The following is a 20,991-nucleotide window of genomic DNA, read 5'->3' as shown; positions in this document are numbered from 1 at the left end:
ACTTCCAGCTGGTAATACTGATTTAATTGTTTTGTTAGAAGTTTATATTTCATATTATATGCAAGTGTATTTGCACTGTGCTAATGTAATGTCACTCTGTAGATTAGAAATATTATTTAGATTGTTATTCAAGGAAATGATAGGTAGTGGGAATGAACATCCTGTTGTCTCTTCTGGCTGAATGAGCAGTGCATCCCTAAAGAAAACTACAGCAGGAATAAAGAGAAATGTATAAGCTGAATAGGAGATAAAATACAGTAAAAAATGGAGAAGAAAGGGACTAGGCTGCTGATGTCAGAGTGACAAAAGTTAGCCTCAACGAAGGTGAGAAATGATTTTCTGGGTTCGTGAACATAATCTAGGTCTACATGGAATTGAGATTAGCTTTATTTGTTATTACTACTTCTGCTACTTGTACTGCTATTAAATCTTGCATTTTACCCTCAAATTCACTTCCTTTCTCATGTGTCCATGCATAAAAAAAAGAGTATCTATAAAATATTGTGCTCTCTGAAGATGACCTCCAGTATTTTATTGTATTAATGAGGTCAGTATGTAAACTGTGTGTTTATGTCTTTGTGATGTGCCTTCCTGTGTCCTGGAAACTGATCAGGATCTTGAAATAGGAATATTGTCCCCCTTGCTCTAAGTCTGAATTTTTCAGCTCTGTGCAGCAGTAACAACATTATGCGCTCATGTGCCTAAATTTGACAGTGTCAGGCTACAATTCCTCAAAGCTTAAGCTTATACTTAACTTTAATCGTGTACTTGGCACCACTTCTATACAGCTAAGCGTTTTGATGTGTGCTTTTGTCCCATTAATACTGATGGGGTTTACGCATATGCTTCAAAATACTTTGAATGCATGGAAGTTCAGCTATCAGTGAAATAGTGATTTAAGGCAAAAGCAGCACCTTTAAGGCAAAAGAGGGCACAAACAAATAGAAAAACCCATGGGTCCTTATATACTGATCATTGCAAAGATTGAAATTAATTCCTTTGTCTTTCTACTTTTAATTGTCATTTAGATGCTTTATAAATTGGGAGCATGTTGTAATTTAGCAGGGGAAGTGCTGACCATCAGCAGGCGCTTGAATTATGAGCAGATGTTAGCGTGCTGATCAGAGAGTTTGCCTTTAGTGTGGCTTCTCAGCACTGGAGATTGGGTTGAGGCACTCGAGGCAGCACTAGCCAACAAAATGCAAGTGCTACCAAGTGAAGGTCTCCAACATGCACAGCAGTGTCCAGCAGCATAACTTCACTGAGCATTCAAAATATGAAACAATAAATAAAACATTCTCTTGGCGAGGGTGGTCCCGTATCTTTTGTATGCCTAGGAGGTAGCAGTTGCTATGGCAACTCCTCATTTACTTGCTTTTTTCCCTTTTTTTATTTTCACCCATATATTGATAATTATATTAAGCAGGATGTAAAGGTTGCTAACTGGTGCAGGGCTGTGCTGCTGTCCTGGAGCTGCAGTGAGCTCTATACCCTTCATGCTGAAAACACTTCCCTTCCTGTGTTTGTGTGCTGTGGTGTCCTCTCATCTGTACGGACTGGCTGGTCATGTAGCCCATGTACTGAACTGTTCAATGACCCTGTATATGTGGTTGTGTTTATGTAGCCCTTTCCAAAGGTTGCCACAGCACCTGCTTGTTTCTTTTGTGTGCTTGGTCCAAGACTGAGAGCGTTGCTGTTGGAGGTGTTCTCGGAGGTGGACTTTCTATACTCCTACTAGCTGCTCTCTGCTGGGCTGATGAATCTTGCACAGGCCTGCTGGGAATTGGTGCTGGGAGGAGAATATGAGGTTCTAATGGGAATCTAAGAAAGGTGTAGCTGGGCTGGGAAATTTATAAGCTGAGTGTACGTTTCTACATCACCAGATTTGTTAAGGGTATGCCTTAGCATTGTAGCATAGTGCCTGCTCCCTCTAGGGACTTCCCATTTGAATACATTAAAGAAAACAAGGCAAACCAGCCAATAACCCCCACTCCTGCCCTGAACCAGAAAGTAAGCCTTCTGACTTAAGGGTGTTGCATTTGCTCAGCAGCATATCTCAGCACTATTTATGAATGCTGGACTCTAAGTAGAAGTGTAGATCTGTGAAAGAAGAGCATGTCTTTGACTGCAGCTTCTAGGAGACTCTGTGTCATGGAGCTGACATCTTTTTCAGTGTATCATTTATTATTGTCTGTCTGTTTGGATTTTTTTCAAGTATGGCCATACCCTAGCTTTTACAGTGCAAGTGACATGCAGTGTACTGCAGCCAGAGCTCTCTGTCACATCTCCCTTTCATAAACTGAGGTTGGGCCCACTTCTGGGGTCCTGCTTCTGTGCTCAGGAGGGGGGGGGGGGGTCAGGCAGGGACCTGGCCAGTGCTGGAGCCCATGGAAGGGGCTCTCTTCTCATAACGTGCCATTAACGATGAGCCCAACAGGACCCAAACTGCTTCCCAGTTTTGGGGGTGGACTGATGGCAGGGGCTTTACCTCACATTTGGAAGCCGTTTGCTCTTGGTAAATATTCTACCAGTTGATTTAATCTGTGCTGTACAGTTGGTTCTCCCTCATCTGTGGGTGCAAGTACCCATTACCGCAGTATGATGGGTGTAAAATAATTTTATATATTCTCAGTTTGATGGCCGAGTCAGCAACCTTAATTGCTTTGGCAGTATTCCAGTAACACTGGAATTGAATGGCTTCAGCGTTATCACACCGACTTCCAGTTGCATATAGCTGTAGTCAGATAAACAGGATATTCACTTTAAAGCTTTTTGCTCATCTCTTGAAAGCCATTTTGTCACTGTGCATCACCTGCCAAGAGTAACTTTTCTTTCAAAAAGAAAGTATAAGTAGGAGTGGAGGAAGGGGGATTTGACCATTGTGCTTGCACCAAGTATCTTCTTAATTGTATATACCCAAATACCTTTACAATTTAAAAAGCTCTAGTTTCAGACTGAAAGCCTGTCAAGGGAGGAAAAAAAAAGGGCTTGTGAATTTTTACCTGCTCATCAGAATCTGCAAATTATTAGAGAGCTATTTATAATCTGCTTGGGGTTTTATTTAGTGTCAAGTTGACTGATATAAAAATGGGTATTTCTGATTGTAAAGTTTCTTGCAGCAAGTTTTAACAGGCAAAGATGATGCTAATTTCATCAGTGTCAGGTTGTTTCGTTACTTTCACAGCCATGATACATTACCCTTATGACAGTGTAAACACAGCACTATTCTCTTTAATTTTAGTGATAAAAATAAATTGTAAAACATTTGTGATTTGTTGTTGGTAAGAAAAACAGCTAAGATATTTTAGTGAATGGCCTACTTACAGCTATATGGCAGAATAATGCTAGGCTGAAATAATTTCTTAAACACTGTGTCATTACAAGTAATCTTGGAAGTGTAGATTGGCCTTTTGTAATGTTTATTTCAGCTGAACTACAGAAATGGTACTTTCTTTTACCCTAATCCTGTTACATTAGAGGCACAAACATAAACTCATTTGTCGTAGCATGCAGTGCTAATTTTTTACAACTGCTTGAATTATGCTAAGTGATCCTGTGCAGACTGAGGAACACCAGCAGAGGTTTTGACCTTGCTTCTTTCTGTGATCAGCAAAGTTGAAATTAAAATATAAAGAGAAGCAATTTCTGCAGCAAAATTGTAAAAGTTAATAGAGTTGAATATACTTTTGCATTCATGTTCCCGTTGAGTCAGTTCTAGCCACGTTATATTTCTGAAGCACATGAAAAAAAGGAATCCACTTCTTTTTTGATATCTTTGATGTAATAGATAAAACAGAAAAGCTTTAAATTGAATTTCCTAAGTGCATATTTAATTTGCATTTAATGCAGCAGATACTGTATATTAATCAAATTGAAGATTACTGTTAAAAATATTTCTTAAGGATGAATTCTGTTTGTGACAGTTGTTGCCAGATGTATTTAGAAGTGTTGTATAGTACAGGCAAGGGGACAAATTTTGTGCTAGTTTCTCCCCCAGCCAACTTTCTTTGATTTAGTAGCAGCGTGGTTGAATTTTGCTTGGTTGACATTGTTTCACAGTTTCTTTTAATTGAAATGGATGAGTTGCTCACAGGCTGATACTTCTCAAAATGGGCACGGGCACGAGGGGTTTATCGAGGCAATGGAAGTGCTTCTTTCTCTATAGTCATTATATGGGGAATTTAGGTGCTCTGAGTTGGTTGGGTATTAGGCTGAATACCTGTCTGTCTGCCTGACCCACACGTGGGGATCTTCAGGGCTGCAAATCATGGAGCAGTGCGATCAGCCCATGGTGGAACTCACCATTTCACATGCTTCCAGATGTGGGATGATCCATTTGTTTTTATAGTGTTAGTTCTGCTGATGAAACACAGGGAATGGCTATTTAATACTCTTCTCCATCCCATAGTCTAGTGTGTGACCAGATGCAAAACACATGCAATGTTGTCAGCTTTGAGTAGTAAATGAGAATAAATTTTAGATTATAGATAACAGTCTCTCTTTGCCTCATACCATTGAGGTGAAATAATACTGGGCTATAATGTGTCAAGCTGCCAATGATATTGCAGCAGAATATTCAAATAAAAATGTTTTAAGAAGACTGGGTAATCTGATAATATGTAGTTTTTGAGGATATATGCAGAAAAGGAAACTGTACTTGTCACCATTTGGATCAATACTTTCAACAAATCATAATAAATGCTACTTATTGCTACTTAGTAGAGCATAATTAGTATTCAGTAAACCAATATTAAAATGTATGCTATGCTTTAAACTGTTTGACTGTATTAGCATTTAAATACCCTATTGTGTATTTGCTATTTCTTCCCTTCTTATAAAACTGTATTCTCCAGAGTTCAAAATGATTAATTTCCTTTAGAATACGTACAATGCAAGGATTTAACAATTCCTTGTATTTAATAATTGCTCAGTAGCCAGGCTTATTATTTCGCATAAGCACTTGGGTACAGAGTCATCCAATATTAGGTCAATCATGCTAATAGCAAGATCTGCATAGCACTTCCCTTCTCCCAGGCCCTGGCTGCAGAGGGGCTGGCTGGGGAGGATGAGAAGGGCTTCCATCGCACAAGCACGGTATGAATTCATTTCACATGTCATCCTTCATTTTCTGCCTGTGAGAACAATTGACAGCTGGATCAGGGGCTTGACATCTCTTCAGAGAGTTTCACCCTCCTTGGCATTTGCAGACAATTGTACAGCTCTGTCGGACAAACAAAACCTTTTTCTTTTTCCCTTTTTTTTTCCCCCAGCAAATTGACTTCCCCTTGTCTTGCTCTTGCTTACAAGCAGCTATTCTCTCCTGTGCATGAGGAGCATCAAACACCACCAACATTCATTTTAACTCAGACTCCAGCTTTAGCCCTTGCAGTGTGATGAAGGGGTGTCCTGGGTTCAGCTTAAACCATGACAAGGGGGTTCCCTCCACCATGATACTTAATCAAAGTATTTATGAAAAGTCCTGTATAACTCTCAGAAATTATATTCCGTCTTTGTTTCCCCCTCATATAATCTAACCTTTCTTTCCCTCCTTCAACTGTGAATAAGTTATTAAATACGTGGCAGCTGAGCTGGTAAAGTGATTTACATCCTGCTTGCAGGGCTAGCCTTGAACGTGATAAGTGTGCCTGTCTGAAAGATGGAGCTAAAAAGGAAAATTCTCAAAAAAAAAAAAAAAAAAAAAAAAAATAAAAGGTGGCGAGGCAACTTTTCTTTCAGCAGAGGGTGTTCAGAAAATCTGGTAATAAAAATGAACGTTGAGTTTGGTAGCTTGAGGGCAGTATATTGTAGCTATAGGCTATTTTAGGAAGCAGCTTTGTCATCTCCGTATTGTTTTCCCTGAGGTGGAGATAGAGCGAATGGAGCTGCCCCAGCTGCTGGGACTGGCACCTCTTGGTGCTACACGGGGCTGAGTGTCCTCTCTGACTGTCTCAGAGCAGGGGCTCCCTTTATCCATGTTGTAGCTCTGTGCTATGAGAAAGGGCTTTTAAACTCATTTTACAGGAAGGAAACTGTGGCCTTGTTATGGTTTCAGGTGGGATAGAGTTAATTTTCTTTCTAGTAGCTGGTACAGTGCTGTGTTTTGGATTTAGGATGGGAATAATGTTGATGATACAGGGATGTTTTAGTTGTTGCTGAGCAGTGCTTACAGAGTCAAGGACTCTTTTGCTCCTCACACCACCCACCAGCAAGGAGGCCGGGGGTGCACCAGGAGCTGGGAGGGGACACAGCCGGGACAGCAGACCCCAACTGACCCAAGGGATATTCCAGACCATATGGCAGCATGCCGAACAAGAAGCACAGGGAGAATTGGCCAAGGAGTGACCCACTGCTTGGGGACTGGCTGGACATCAGTCAGCGGGTGGTGAGCAATTGCATTGTGCATCGCTTGCTTTGTATATTCTTTTATCATTATTGCTATTACTTTCCATTCCCTTTCCATCCTATTAAACTGTCTTCTGTCAACTGATTCTTTCTCCCATCCCACTGAGGGGGGATGACCAAATGGCTGTATGGTGTTCACTGTCTGCCAGGTTAAACTGTAATGGGCCTGTTAAGGGATCAACATGGAAAGCCTGAACTATCACAGACTGGTTCGGGTTGGAAGACACCTTAAAGTTTGTCCAGTTCCAACCCCCTGCCACGAGCAGGGACACCTTCCACTAGAGCAGGTTGTTCCAAGCCCTGTCCAACCTGACCTTGAACACTGCCAGGGATGGTGCAGCCACAGCTTCTCTGGGCACCCTGTGCCAGCGCCTCAGCACCCTCACAGGGAATATGGCTCCATTGTCACAGTTCTTAGACCACAAGGCCGGTTTAGTGCATCTTCTATGACTCTGTTCACCAGGTTCAGGGGGAGAGAAACTCTGTGATGGTTCTGTTGTAAAAGCTTCCTTGCACTCACGTCCTTTATGGAAGGATGGGGAGTGAGTGGTGGTTCTCCTCAGTTGCACCTCTCCTCAAGGTCCCTCCTGAGGTGGCAGTGTCGCTTGTCGACGTTGGCCTCAAGATTCCTGCTTTGGGCAGGCAGCTGCATTATTCTTGTGAGGCAAGAGTGAGAAAGGGGTCTGTTGGCTTGGAATAGAGGCAGACGTATCAGTGGAGGTGTGCAGGAGTGTGCTAGCATGAGGCAGAGGGTCAGTTGTGCTCCTTTCCAAACGCCTGCTGAAGAGTGGGAGCCAGGCCTGCAGCCTGAACTAAAATTGCTTTGATTTTGTTTTGACAAACCTGCCAGTGGACATGGAGAAGGAATTAACCATAACAACCTCTGTTTGCTGTGTAGGTTTTGCTCTGGTTAAAGTTTGGAGAGGGAAATACTTCCTCATCCCTGCTATTTCTAGGGGTAGGGAGAGAGTTGTTCCCCACCTAAATAAAAGTGTGATTCAGCTTTTTAGCTAAACTGAATTAGTAATTTTTTTTAGGAACAGTTTCAAAGCTCAGCATTTTTAAAAATACACTAAATCCATCTTTTCTTTGATCCAGACATATGAGCAGTTAAAAAGACAATTAGGGATGGGATTTTGAAAGAACGTGTGAGCTTAATAAAGCCACAAATTTATTAAGGTATCCAATCCAGCAGTTTTTAAAAGGATGGTAGGTGTGAGTTAGGGTGTTTCTGCTGCACGATGGCACGGGTCAGCCTCTCCTTGTGCACCAGGCAATTCATTTGTGCCCTTGAATTCTTCACCTCTTCTGAGGTGAGAGGGAGAAGACACCACAGGGGATATCACTGCTCCCCTTCTCAGAGGTTTTTTCTTCGACCTGTTACCTCCACAGGCCTCCAGGCATAAGGGATTTTATATTAATGTTCCCCTGAATGATTGAATAATGAAATTGTGAGTCTGCACCTTTTAAGGCGATATCATTCCTGTGCAGTTGTCTGGAAGATGGGACTTGTGCGAGCCTCGCCGGCATGGGATTGTTGGAGACTGCTCAGACCTGTGGTGTCCTGAAGATGCTGCCCAGAGGGGAAATCAGAGAGTAGGGTCTCAAAACACCCTGGTAAACAGTGACGTTATTGGGGGTTGTAAATGACTGTGAAAATGTTTTGCTCGTGTTTCCTGAGAGTTTTTTTCTTTCTCACCTGCAACCTGATCAAATCTCCTGCCCTGCTACAGGATATTCGCTGCTCTTACGTATTTGTGTGGCAGGGGTATGAGACTCCCTGCTCAGATAAGCCTCTGAGTTTGACTTTGTGGACTGAACGTGTGACTAAAACCCACCCATTGCCTTGCAGTACTGTTTTGGTTTTCATAAATGCAGGATTTCTAGCCTCTGTCAGTCTGTGCTGCTCAGAGACGGATAGCCTTGAACAAGACTGCTGTCTGCTGCAGGTGTTGTATTGATAAGTACTTACAGAAGCACTGTGCATCCTTCTTTATCAAGAGGATTGCATCTCCGATAAGGAAAGGAACAATAGGAGTTGGATTGATATTTGATTTGAATCAGAGGGATTTCTTAGATCCTTCAGTCTAGGGAGGAGATGAGAGATAAGCCTTACAGAAGAATTGCATATGGTTTCTGAAATACCCAACAAAACTCTACTCCCCCTGTAGGCTCCTCAGCCCTGTATCTTGTGTGGATAAAATTGCCATCAAATCTGTCTGCACGCTTTCTGCTTTCATAAAACATGTCACCGAGGTGAAGATTTAAATCAGGCTTTTAAATTCTAATGGTAGTGGTAAAAATACATTTCACAACAGCACATTAATTGGTGAATTACAATTAATTTCCTGTAGAAGCACGTTTTATGTTCTCAATAATACCACATGACACACCGTAATCAGTATTGTTACGGTGAATTCTGAATTAATTATTAATGTCTTGCTGCTTATTTTAATGCCTTTGCTTGGGTCATTTGCATCTCTGGCAGGAAACTGATGTTACAATCCATGTCATTGTGCATTTACTTTTACTGTGATCACAACAACAGCTAGCTGAGGATCTGTTTAAATGGAATCTAACATTGACCTTTATGGAAGAACAGGTTTTCCACAGCCTATGGTCCTTCATACCCTGTTGAGCATGGCAGTGGGTGTCTACTTTTGGTGAAGGACTTTTTTAAAGATAGTGAGACCACAAGGATACTGTGTGCTTCCCTGGGTTCAACATTGGCCTCAGGTTTATGTGAGCTTTTGGTGTGATGGGGAAGGGTGATGACCCCTTTTGACTGTGTGCAGTATACAGTGCCCTTATTGAACTGTTCATAAAACAGGTTTACTTGTGTTATCAATAAACAGTAAGTGGAGAGCAAAATGGCCAGAAAACACTAAGAAAGCTGGAAGTTGGTGTGTAGTGGCTTTGATAACCCGCCCAGATTTACAGCAGCTGAAGGTCATACCCAGTATCTTATAGGCAGCAGATAAGGATGGAGGCAAGAAATTATTATCATCCATCAGAAATACTCAGAGTTTTTGTGGTTTAATGGGACATGTGCATATTTTCTGTGTATCAAGTAATGGCAGTTGGTATGAGGGTTACTTTACCTGTCTTTCCTTCTTGAAATGTTTTCTTCATTCAAATTGGGTTCCTCTTCCTCTCCACCTTATTTACCCTAACAAGTGAAATACTAATGAAATATTCCATATTATAACATAAAGTTGTTTTTCAGTCCCCTTTTTCTTATGTATTTTCTGCAGAGGGTCTTTTAGTTAAATACAAAAAGTGAGAGAAAGCTTAACAAATGCAGTGGCTTCCTTCAAAGTGACCTGGATTATGGGAGCCTTTAAAGTGAAAAATATATGGAGTATATTATACTCCATATATATAATATATTTATTATAGTATATATACTCAAGTATGTAACAACTTAGGAAATATTTTAAAGACCATAAGGCTTAGTACCATATCAATAAAAATATCTGGGGGGTCATGTCCACCAAGCAAGCTGATACTTGTAATAATGAATAAACACAAATACGAAGTTGAAATGGTAGAGTGGTTAAATGGTTAAGATTTGTGTTCAGTTTACAAATGTATCTGGCTTTCTGAAGCAAGAGGAGGTCATACTGTATCAGTTTAATAGCAAGCAAGTTACAAAGTTTATTCAAGAATGTTATGTCCAAATGAGTCTCGAGGAATACTAAACCAGGCTGAGCTCTGATAAGCTAACATTAAATGTGAGAAGTTTAATTATGTGTGATACAGCTTTGATTTTAGCTGTTATAACAACATAGCATCGACTAAGAAAGAAAATATATGCCTCATGAAACAACAAATAGGATCATTTTATAAATTAGCCATTGATTTTATGACATATACATGATAAACTTATGATGTTAATAATCATTAAGCATAATGAATAAAAGGCAGTGGTCTCTAGCACATGCTTAGGGAGCACTAGAAGTTTGATTCTTCCCTGATAAATGCTTTCTGTGATCAATGAAAGTTCATGTGCATTTTCTTCAAATATTTTGTATTGATGATGATCTTTTGTAATAAACCATTGTAAAATCCCAGTATCTGATTTCATTTGTAACTTCTAATTCTGGTAGTTTTTCAAAGGTATTTTGAAGGTAGTAAATAGATAAAAGTATAAATAGATAAAAATATATATTGGACTATTATGTTTTGGACTGATGAAAAATGCAGAAAATACTCACCCTGAGAATGTGTTGTTTAGTAACAAAAATCTAGTTTGTTGTCGAGATAGAAATCCATCTTTCTGCCAGAAGTCTCAAACTAGTAATAACTTTTGTATTTTGCTGCTGCTGCAGCAACACAGTTTATTGATGCAGAATCAGGTTCCTGGGCAGAGTTAGTCCCCAGTGCTCTTCAACTCAGGTCTAGAGACTCAAAGTCCTCGTTACCTTTCTGACCTTTGGTACCAGCATCAGCATATGAGGCAAGAGCAATATATTCTAATTATGTATGCTTCAGCATGACAACGTTCTCTCCTGTGGTCTGACATGACATGAAGCAGTGCTATGTTGTGTGACGTGCTCATGAACTGTTAAACCTGAGCAGGATCTCTAATTAAATGCAGGAATTACTATAAGGATTTTTATAAATCTTTTAAGCATATCTGTATATATGTGAAAAGACGAATATAATGTTGATCACGAATACATCGATGTTTTAAAAGGAATGTTCCTCAGCCTTCATAGTTTACCACATTGATAGGAGTTTCAGCCACAACAACTAATTTGGGCTTGAGGTGAATTCATGTTCGCATATTTTAAGGGAAAAACCTACCAAGCAAGCAAGCAATCCAGACCAAACTCCCAAACCTAGCTATTTCCAGCCAATATCTGTCTTTTCTCAATCCCAGGTGAGCTAGAGAGACTTGTTGACATTTGAATCTCCACCTGCTGATTAGCAGGCTCTGCTCCCCAGCCCATCTTGCAAGCATGAAGAGACATCTGTGGCCAGGCCAAATTCCTGGAGAAGGGCTTGTTCTGGTGCAGAGCCAGTGTGCCAGGCTCCACGGGGGGCTGAGGAATGCTGCGGAACCACAGAACTCTAAACCTTTCTGCTTGGATTTGCAGGAGGTGATGGTGCTACAGCTATTAATCCCTGGCTTTAAGATTACTGCTCGTAATAGGGAAACCAGTTCCATGTTCTCAACAGATGGCAAATGTTTTCATCTACTTTTTTTGCTAAGTAGGTTTTATCTGTAACAGGTTTTTTTATATTATTTCTACCAAGTTTTCTTGGATGCAAATACTGTGGTTTTATTTCGTTGTGGTTCTTACTTGGCTATAAAATTCATCTTAAATAATGTGGGTTATGCTTGTTTTAATTTTCCACTATAATTTTAACGCTGGCAGCTTAAAGTATATTTATGATGCAATCCAATGTTGGAAAATGAGCTGTAATATACATTATACTCAGTTTCCTACAATGTAAAAATATCTTTGCAGTTATATTCTAAGCAATAACTGTCCTTAGGGGCTAAAAAAACACATGCAGTTTACTTTGCTTCTTAAAGTTAATCATCACAACTCAAATGTAAACTTAAAAAGCATTAACTGCTGCAGTAAAATGTAAGGAGTATTTTGTGGTTTAAAACCATGAAAGATAAGACAAAACATTTTATTGCAAAGGGAACTTTTTATTACCTTTTGCAGAAATATGCTGTAATAACTGATGATCAGACTCTTGTGTTGGCCATGTACGAAGTGACAGAATATAGGATTAGATGCAGTGGACTGCACCATTGTGGCTGAATAGCCAACCAAGGAGGAAACTGCTGAATTCCTAATTCTCATCCAAGTGACTTGTTACTTTTTGTGCTCTTTGTCTATCTCCAGTCTATTAAGAACACAAATTTCACTGTTAGGGGGTTTTTTATTTATTTAATTTTTAAAGTATATTTTAAAAGTAGAAAGAAAAGAGCATAAAGATGAAACAGAACAGAGATTTCGCTTACCTTCATGTTTTCAACCCATGTATGAATTTCTAGAGCCGTTAGTAGAAATCAGCGGGCCAAACGCCCATGCAGCACTTACAGTGTTGGGCAGCCTCCTCTGACTTGTTTCCTGCATGATTCGTTGCTCTTTCCTTGGTATAAATAATTTGAATTCTGCTTCTTTCTGGGAGAGTTTGTCTCTTCAGAATGGGCTCAATCTTTAAGTGAGGAAATACCAGCATTAAAAGAAATGACCTTTAGATGAGGACCAGCAAGCTGTGTGTCACAAAATACTTTATTCTTGGAAAGTTCTGCAGAGATCAACTGTGACAAGAGCAAAATAGGATCTGCAGGTTAGCTAAAATATATTTAAAATAATGTATGAGACAAGGAAGGAAATAATCTTTCTCATTAAATGATCCCAGCAAGTAGGATGGCATTGTTAGTGTGGTAGAAGGGATATTTCCCATTATTAAGTATATTCATATGACATGAAAAGTCTGAGGCTAAAAGCAATTTATATGTAACTTAAGGAATAATCTATATTGATTTGGAATGAAGAATGCTATAATCTTGTTTTTGAAAGATTCATACAACTTGCAATTGTATGAAAACTTGATTCTATTACACCTTCCCTGCAGCAACAGACCATAAAGATTGATTATACATTAAAAGCAGTATTTGGGAGGAAAAAATACACCACACAGGTTTTCAACTATCTCTTCTCTATCTGCTTTTGCTTCTTCCTTCCGGATGTGCAAGCATGAATGTTTCCAAGAGGGACCACAAGCATGCTTAGACTCTGGTAGTGTAATAATACCTAACACTTAGATAGCAGTTTACACAATTGGAGCACTATGCAACTGAATGAATTCATTCTCGAATCACCTTTGAAAGAAGAACTCCTTTGAATATTGCATATGAAAAGGGATTAATGAACAATCATATTTGTAACTTATTTTTCATTTTCCAGGAATACTTGTTCAAACAAGTTCCTGCTTACAAGGTGGCTCATGAATAAGAAAAACGTTTGTAAACACTCAAGCAAAATACACTGTATGCTCAAGCATTTGCATCAGTAGAATTTGATTGCTTTGAAATCTCTTTCGAAGATTAGGGAACAAAAGCAAATCCTACTTCAAAAGGTTACCAACACATAGTTCAAGGTATAAATGGTATATACTCAAAGTAGTAATTCTGGCAAGTAGCATATATTGGCAGCTTTGGCTCGTATTTGGTAGTGCATGGACATATCTACTTTATTTGCTGTAGCTTGTGCTTCGGAATCTAAGCTTTTGTTTACTGCACTAAAAATACCTCCCCCCAACACACAAATAATGCTGTGTTTTTGCTTGAAAAACCTTCAGAATATGAAAGAGAAATGTGTAACAATTCAGTTTTCATTTCTGCAGCAAACTAGAGGTAACAGTTCTGGGAGAGGCGTGCTTTGTGTCTTGCTGTTTTGTGGGTTCTTGTTCAGCAGCCTGACAATGGAACTGAGCCATCATCGGTGCAGCTTGCCATGCCGGCGCTGCGTAAAACAGCAAGAAAATGCAGCACAGTAATGTTCTGGAAAGCTGCATAGTCTGGTAAGAGTAGCTGATGTCCACCGTTTGCAGTAAGTGTTGATGGTTATTTCAGGAAGTTTCCTGGATGTGTAGACAGGCACTCTGGGGCTTCTCCTGAAAACAAAAGTCCCTGCTTAGGGCTGTCTGTTAGAAGAAACAAAGAAAAATGGTTCCTTTAATGTTCTACTAACTTCGAGAAAGCAGCACTGCAATACTCCAATTAGCACACCATATAGGGCTTTCATCTCTCTCCATTTCAGAGCCCATACCGTCTTTTACTACCTCAATGTATTTGTCCATGAAGGATTTTGATTTATCTTTTGGGGTTTTTTTCAATCACTTCCAAATTTTCCATACATCTGGCACTTGGAAGGAGTTCCTGTGCTATAGGTGTGAGTAGACCTAAAGTCTTAAATCCAGCCAGCCTTCTCCAATGCTTGATCAGTTTCATACAGGGAAAGTCATCCTTGGGGCTCGTGTGTTAAACAGTTCATTTGAATGTGTGTAGTAGGGTTGCTTCCTGTGCGGTGCTTGCATGCATATTTATTTGTGGTAAAACCTGAACAGAAATATGGCAGCTTTACTGCACAGCAATCCTCTGGCTGGAGCTGGATTTTTGGTTATTTGTTGTTGTTGCTGTGGTAGTGCAAGTTTCTGGGTAATTACTGGGATAAAACATGACATTAGCTATTGCCATGGAATGTGACAGCTGCTTTGGGTCACCTATACCAACAGTGGGTGGAACAGACTTGGTGTGCAGGAGGCATTGCCCATGTGTTGAGGAGGATGAGGGTTATTTAATAACTGACGCAAAGTCAAAGCCCAAAGTAAATATGGAAGGTTTCCAATATCTCCCAAGATTGCAAGGAAGAAGAAACTTGTCGAAAGCCTAAATTGAGAATGTGTTTGGGAATTGTGCTTGCTCTCAAGACTTCAAACCATGTTTGTGCTTCTCCTGCTATTGCAGCATGTTGTCTGTTAAATCTCATTGATATTTTTCTAAAGAAATCCTGCTGACCAGATGCTGTAATTGCACTGTAACAGTTACTTGAAGCCACAGTACCAAATGCTTGAAGACATTTTGAGTCCTAAATGTAGTTAAGAAGCTGTTCGTCAGTGGATGCTCTGTTTTCCTAGTTCAGGACTCAAAGCAGGGAGTTTTATCATGGCAAATATACTCCAGTAATATCGTAGGGTATAATAGACAAAATATAGTTTGTCTATGATGTATAACTTTTTTTTTTCTAGTTTTCTGAACATTCCTGAATATTTTTCTTTCCTTAGTGCAGATGATGAAGGGTATCCATGCTGAGGTGATTAAGAGACCCGGGTTCAGAACCTGAGCCTCAGAGATCTATTAGCCACACAGAAACAATGCTGCAATCGGAAGAGCAATGTTGCCATAATGGTAATTCCAAACAGATTTCAAGGTGCAACCATAAAATAGTTCTCAAGGCAAGTTAAATGTTATTTATTGGTTTTTTTAAATGTGCTTCTCTGACATGAGGATACATTCCTGATTTTCCTCTTTTAGAATTCTGGATCTTTCATTTTTCATTGCATTAAATTCCTGAAGAGTTTCGTCTTTTAAATTCAAACAATGTATTGGCTTGCGAATAAATGCATGAGTGTCATAATAATCAATGAAATAATATCAAAGAATAATAGGAATGAATAAGGCAAACATTACTATAAACAGGAAACAGTGAAACGTCTGTAAATTCACGATGAGGCTGTATGTACATTAACAATGCATGTAAGTGTTTGCAGGGTTGAGATCTGACTTAATACTGTCACAGAAGTACATAATTAAATGCATATAGAAATTAAAGCACATATGAGAAAGTAGATTAAAATGGAATTGAGTAAACAAGATTTAAAAGTGTCCCCAAACTAATACTGTTGTGTAATGCCTAATTGAAAACTGTTAGGAATCTATTTTTGTATATGTAGTACTGTATCTAAGCAACATGTACCCATTCTTTATAGGATATTGTAATCAGAGGAAATAAGATTGTCTTCTTTGAAAGTCTGAAATAGCTTGATGCATTTTCCTTTCTTTTTCAACTCCCTGAAACGAGGTGACTGCAAACAGTTCCTTGTTGTTATGGTGCAGGTGGTTTTGAAGACACTTAGACAGGGGTCGAGACCATAGTTCTCATTCTGTGACTTTCCAGATTACCTTCAGCAACTTACTTCCATCTACTTGTTTCTTCTTCTTTTCCTCTGCTGTATAGACCCAGATTTGGAGGGCATGGCTTTCTGTGGTTCGTTTATATGCCATGTGCTGTACACTGAGCTCTAGTCCTTAGAATACTTCTTGCTGTACTGTACTAGTATAAAAAATGGTGTTTGAAATGACTGTTGTACTAGAGTAAGGCTTAGCTTTGTTCCTTCATCGCATTTACCAGCAAAAAGTGGTTTTGGCCTAGGATTGTCTTCGTTCTATGGCAACAAAACCCTACTGAAATTGGGAAAACCTCAGGTCAAATGAAATACAGACACGTTGCTTAGACTTGGTCCTTGTGTTTTAATAAAAATATGCACCATTCAGAGAGTTCAGACCTGTAGAGATACAGGGATCATGTCTGGTTTGTGTGCATGTAAAATCCATTTTAGTTGGGTCAGTGCAAGAACTCACCTTCGAACCACCTCAGGAGAAAGAAAAAAGCACCATGCATAGCAGTAGCCAAAATACCCTGCTCCTGAAATACCCAGGTTTCTACAAGCCTGCCAGCTTTTTGACATTTTAATCTTGCCATTCTCTTTTCTTTGTTTCTTTTTTGTAGTTGTTGTTGGAACAGCAATAAACCTATGGAAAGTGATGGCTGTTGCCGTGCTGCTCTGAGATTTGAAAAATGTGAGTTGGCTTAAATGCAGTTGTGGGTACCCCGCTCTTGCAGAGCTAGGATGGTCTGGGTTTTAGTAATTCTCTTCCACCACCTCTGTGTGCCCTCCATTTTCTTCACAAGTCTATACTGAGTGACCCAAAGCCAAAAGTGATATTGTAGCACCAGGCAGTGAATTCGCAGGGACATAAATTATATATCAGGCAAGCTCTGGCTATACTATAGAGAGGTCTGAACGTGTATGGTAACACTGCCTAGCGAATCACCTGTCTACAGTGGTCAGCAAACTGCTGTCCCAGGGGTGACTGTAAGACAGCCTTTGGATGAGTTTGTTTGGCAGCCTGCTGACCCCAGGCTCCAGTACTCATCTCTGATCAGTAACCATCTGCTCAATGCAACCCAAACGCCTAAGCACTTTTCTAACTGTCAGAGATGACCTGGAGAAACTCATGGGGGAAATAAAACTATCAGCCACTGATTGGAATACTGATAGCCATCATTTAGTGTGGTGCTGCAAGAAACCAAATTATGCCTGCACTGCCTGCCTCGCTGCTCAGCAATATTGTCAATTTGAAGCTAAATCTTCTTGATCAATCTGGGCTCAATTTTGCCACCTTTTATTGTATTGAATTGTGCTTCATAGTAAGAATAGTCTCCTGTAATCCAGTGGTATGCATCACTCTATCAGAAAGTGAAGTTACAGGATGTAGTGCTTTACAAGCAGTTTGTGTGTTTTTCTTACTTGGACTAGGCTCTGATCTGAGTTTTTATGCGAGTCTAGAGTTACTCTTCAGAGTAAAAGGCATTGTGGTAGTTTCACTGTGGTGCAAACATGCAAAGAAGTTGGGTCATTGGCAATCTTTGTATACGGAGGAGAGATTTGCTTTGACTTGTTCAACTCTTCAGTTTGCCATGGAGGCAAAGCACAGAGGCTTTTATAGTTACTTATGTTCAAGCAGGAAACAGATTTTTTTGGCTGCGGCATGCTTAAACCCCCAGAAGTCAAACACCTGTAATAGGAATCCTTTGTCAGTCAGCATCAGCTAGTCTACAAAATTTCCTCAACATCTGTTCAGTCATTTACCATATTAAATCTGCGGTACCACTAATGCCTGCATGTCAGAAGAGAGATGTGTATTTTAGATGCCCTAATTGAGTTTTAAATGTTATTTCATTATCTAGGTCACAGGACAGAGAGAGAAATAAAGTTGTTTGTGAAAACTCAGAGCCAAATACTGCAATCCTCTCTTGGTGTTTGCTGTGGGAAAACTCTGGCTGGCTCCTGGCATTTAGAGTCAGCGACACAGTGTTTGGCCTCGTGTGGGAAGGGTTGGTGATAATCTATTGACACCTGTAATGCAGTATCATGCTGATGGCAGCCAGCACAAGAACCAACACATCATGGTTTTCTGTGCCTGTGAGACAGGTCCTCCTGACCCTCTCTCTCCTGCTCTGTGTGGGTTGGTCTGGCAGTGCTCTGCATTGTCTGCAGAAGTCAGGTAGCATATGTGACAGGTTAATAGGATATTAAAAGGTTTAAAAAGAAAAGCAGTATGACGAAGATTTTCATGCAGGAGCTTCATTTGCTCAGTGTGCTGTGTCTGGGAGTTTTCTTCCCAGTGGGCAAAGACTGTGCAGGAATAGACTTTAATATTGGTAATGTGAAAAATATTGATGCATATTCCTAGGCTGAATGTGTTGGCAAGTAGTGGTCAAAAGCCCTGTAGCCTAAATCAAAGCACTCCATTTCTTACAGATGAGTTCTGCATAGGAGTGCATTTCTGTCCGTGTTCAGTTTTTGGAAAATTCAAATGGATTTATCATGCTAAAAAGGTCACAGGAAGGAATTGACATGCTGGAAAGAAGGTTTAAAAAATAAAGTTTATAGAGATAAAGGAATTTCTTTTCTGGCACCTTTTTTTAGGCATGGATCTTTGAAATGAAGTTGGCTTATGGGTTCGTAGGAATTGACTTATTACCATGCCATTTTACTGTATTGTCTTATTTTCATGTTGTGTCAATGCACTGATTACTGATCGTATGGGAAATAGTTTCTCTTTCCTGCTAAAGAGTCTCCTTGCAACCTGAGCAATCACTCGTACCTTGACATTTATTCCAAGATGCACTTAATGCCTATTTTTGTATATGCGTATGGGTCCTCTTTAGTCTGAATAGTCCTATTAATACTGAAAAGGGCATGAACACCTCGTTCAAATGGACTGTCTCAGGAGTAAAGCTGAAAGATGGACTGTGTTTTTCTGGATATTTGGTGACAACTAAAAATTTACTGTAAACTGCTTGGAAAGTGAGTGTATGAGAAGGTACATTAGACAATCAAAAAATGATGAGAGATGCAATGATAAGAAGTGGGGAGACTTTTGTGAGGGAGGTTAGGCACTGAGCTCAATTTTAAAGGGAGTATGTGGTGAAATTAGCAACAACTAAATTGGAGCTGGCAGAGGTTTTCATGCAGGAGACCTCAGTTTCTCAGTTCTCGTGCTGTCTGGTGGCCTCAGTCCATGATTCAGCTCCTGGGTGGGATTGACCAAGCCAGTTCCCTTAGCAAGTCTCAGGCAACCTGAGCTGAGTCTGTGCTCAAATCCTTCCTGGGCTCGTGGCCAGGGGTGCTTGGATGCCAGTCGGCAGTGCTTCAGAAGGGCAGATGGAGTACAACTCTCATGCCTTTGTGTTCCCATCGCTGCTTGTAGCACACAGTCAGAGCATGGTGTACCTGGCTCCAGTTTCCCACGTGCGGAGGGGGCAGTCCACTCATTTCTCATCGGGGCTTTGCCTGGAGACACGACCTGGCTCTGCTCCCAGCTCTGATAGGCTTTCTCTGGTGTGCATCAGCCAAGGGCTTGGCAGAGGGTAATGCTAAGTCAGCACCCTGACTGCTGGGGTTGGAAGATGCTGACCCACACATTGTGTTGCAGCAGTGCCTTCCTCCCTGCCCTGAGGTCACTGTGCCTGGCTTGAGTTCCATAGTGCTGGGACTTGACACTGGGCAGTGAGTCTCTGCAGCCACAAACTGAGCAGCTGGAACTTAATCACTCCAGCTATCCTTGATTAAGCCTCTGAATAGCCCTATCTGCTAGCCAAGTTAGTGTTAGCCCAGTCCTACAGATGGTGAAACTGAGACACAAGGAGGTTAAGTAACTTGCCCAAGGCTGTGCAGTGAGTGGTGACAGATCTCGGACTGGAGCCTGTGAATTCTTGGCTCGCAGTGGCTCCCACGGTTTGCTGGACCGTGCTGCCCAGCTGACCGCTCTGGTCATGCATGCTGCTTGCGTTGGAGCTCTCCCAGCCAGAAAATCTTGCCTCCCGTCTCCAGGGGAAAGTCTGTCATCCTCTCAGCACAATCAAATCATTGAACGTTTGGTTGGTTTTTGCTTTTTTTCATTTATTGATTTTGTTTTAACTGTTACATCAGCTTCTCAGATGATTCCCCCAATCCTCCCAGGGTCACCTAGCTGATCGTGCAGGATACTTTATAATTTGTGCATTACCTGAAGAGTCCATAGGTATGGAATATCTTTCATTGTTCACATGCTTTTGAAAGCCTGCTCTGCATCATGCCCTTAATGTGAAATCACAGGCCAGCAGAATAGGAGCTCTTTTTATATAGTTTATGCTTGTATAAGGTATATATATAAGCTCAGTAAACAGGTGCTTTGCAAATGGTGGGTGGTGCATCAGTATCATCATAGGAGATTGGTCTTACACAAGAAGCTGCTATTTTTCAAAGATACATTGTGCTGAAAAGGTCACCTCTTCCTGTTACAGGCAGTTGCGTTTTTCACCAGTTAAATTCCTGACTCACCCCAGAGATGTTCCTCCTCTGCCATTCCAAAGGAGGCTCCATCAGCTTCCTGATGCTTTCCCCAACCCCATCATACCACATCTCTCAACAGCACGAGACCCCAGAGCATAGCAGACCCCTTCCATCCTCTGCTTTGCGTGGAGACCCTGGTGGCTCCCCCAGCCAGCATCCACACCCTGTCTCACTACAGAGTTGATGCGGATGCCAAGGGAACCAGGACCCCTGCACCATCTGCGGTGTGCAGAGCAAAGACTAGGTGCAGCCTCTGCAGTGCTGCTCTAGCAGTGTTTTCTGCAAGGTCTCAGCTAGTGAAATTCTGTAACTCTCAGCAAGATTAGGGTCTGCCCCACACTTGTATTGCATGCCTCTGGCAGCATGGTTTGAGGA

The 20,991-nt window shown here is 40.7% G+C and overlaps 1 protein-coding gene across 3 annotated transcripts in view; it reads left to right on the top strand.

Annotated features, from left to right (window-relative positions):
• Positions 1–20,991, top strand: part of LOC115615267 (cadherin-4) — a 460,442-nt gene that overhangs the window by 149,099 nt on the left and 290,352 nt on the right. The window contains exon 3 of one of the 3 annotated variants that reach the window (XM_030503210.2): positions 16,725–16,795. The exons of the other annotated variants lie outside the window; for them this stretch is intronic. Within the exon in view, the coding sequence (XP_030359070.1) occupies positions 16,725–16,795 (71 nt within the window). The remainder of the gene's footprint in view (positions 1–16,724; positions 16,796–20,991) is intronic. 3 annotated transcript variants of the gene reach the window in all.

The sequence above is a fragment of the Strigops habroptila genome, chromosome 13 (assembly GCF_004027225.2).
Source record: "Strigops habroptila isolate Jane chromosome 13, bStrHab1.2.pri, whole genome shotgun sequence".
Taxonomy (NCBI): domain Eukaryota; kingdom Metazoa; phylum Chordata; class Aves; order Psittaciformes; family Psittacidae; genus Strigops; species Strigops habroptila.
The sequence above is the reverse complement of the archived record's forward strand: the minus strand, read 5'-3'. Positions and strand labels throughout refer to the sequence as shown.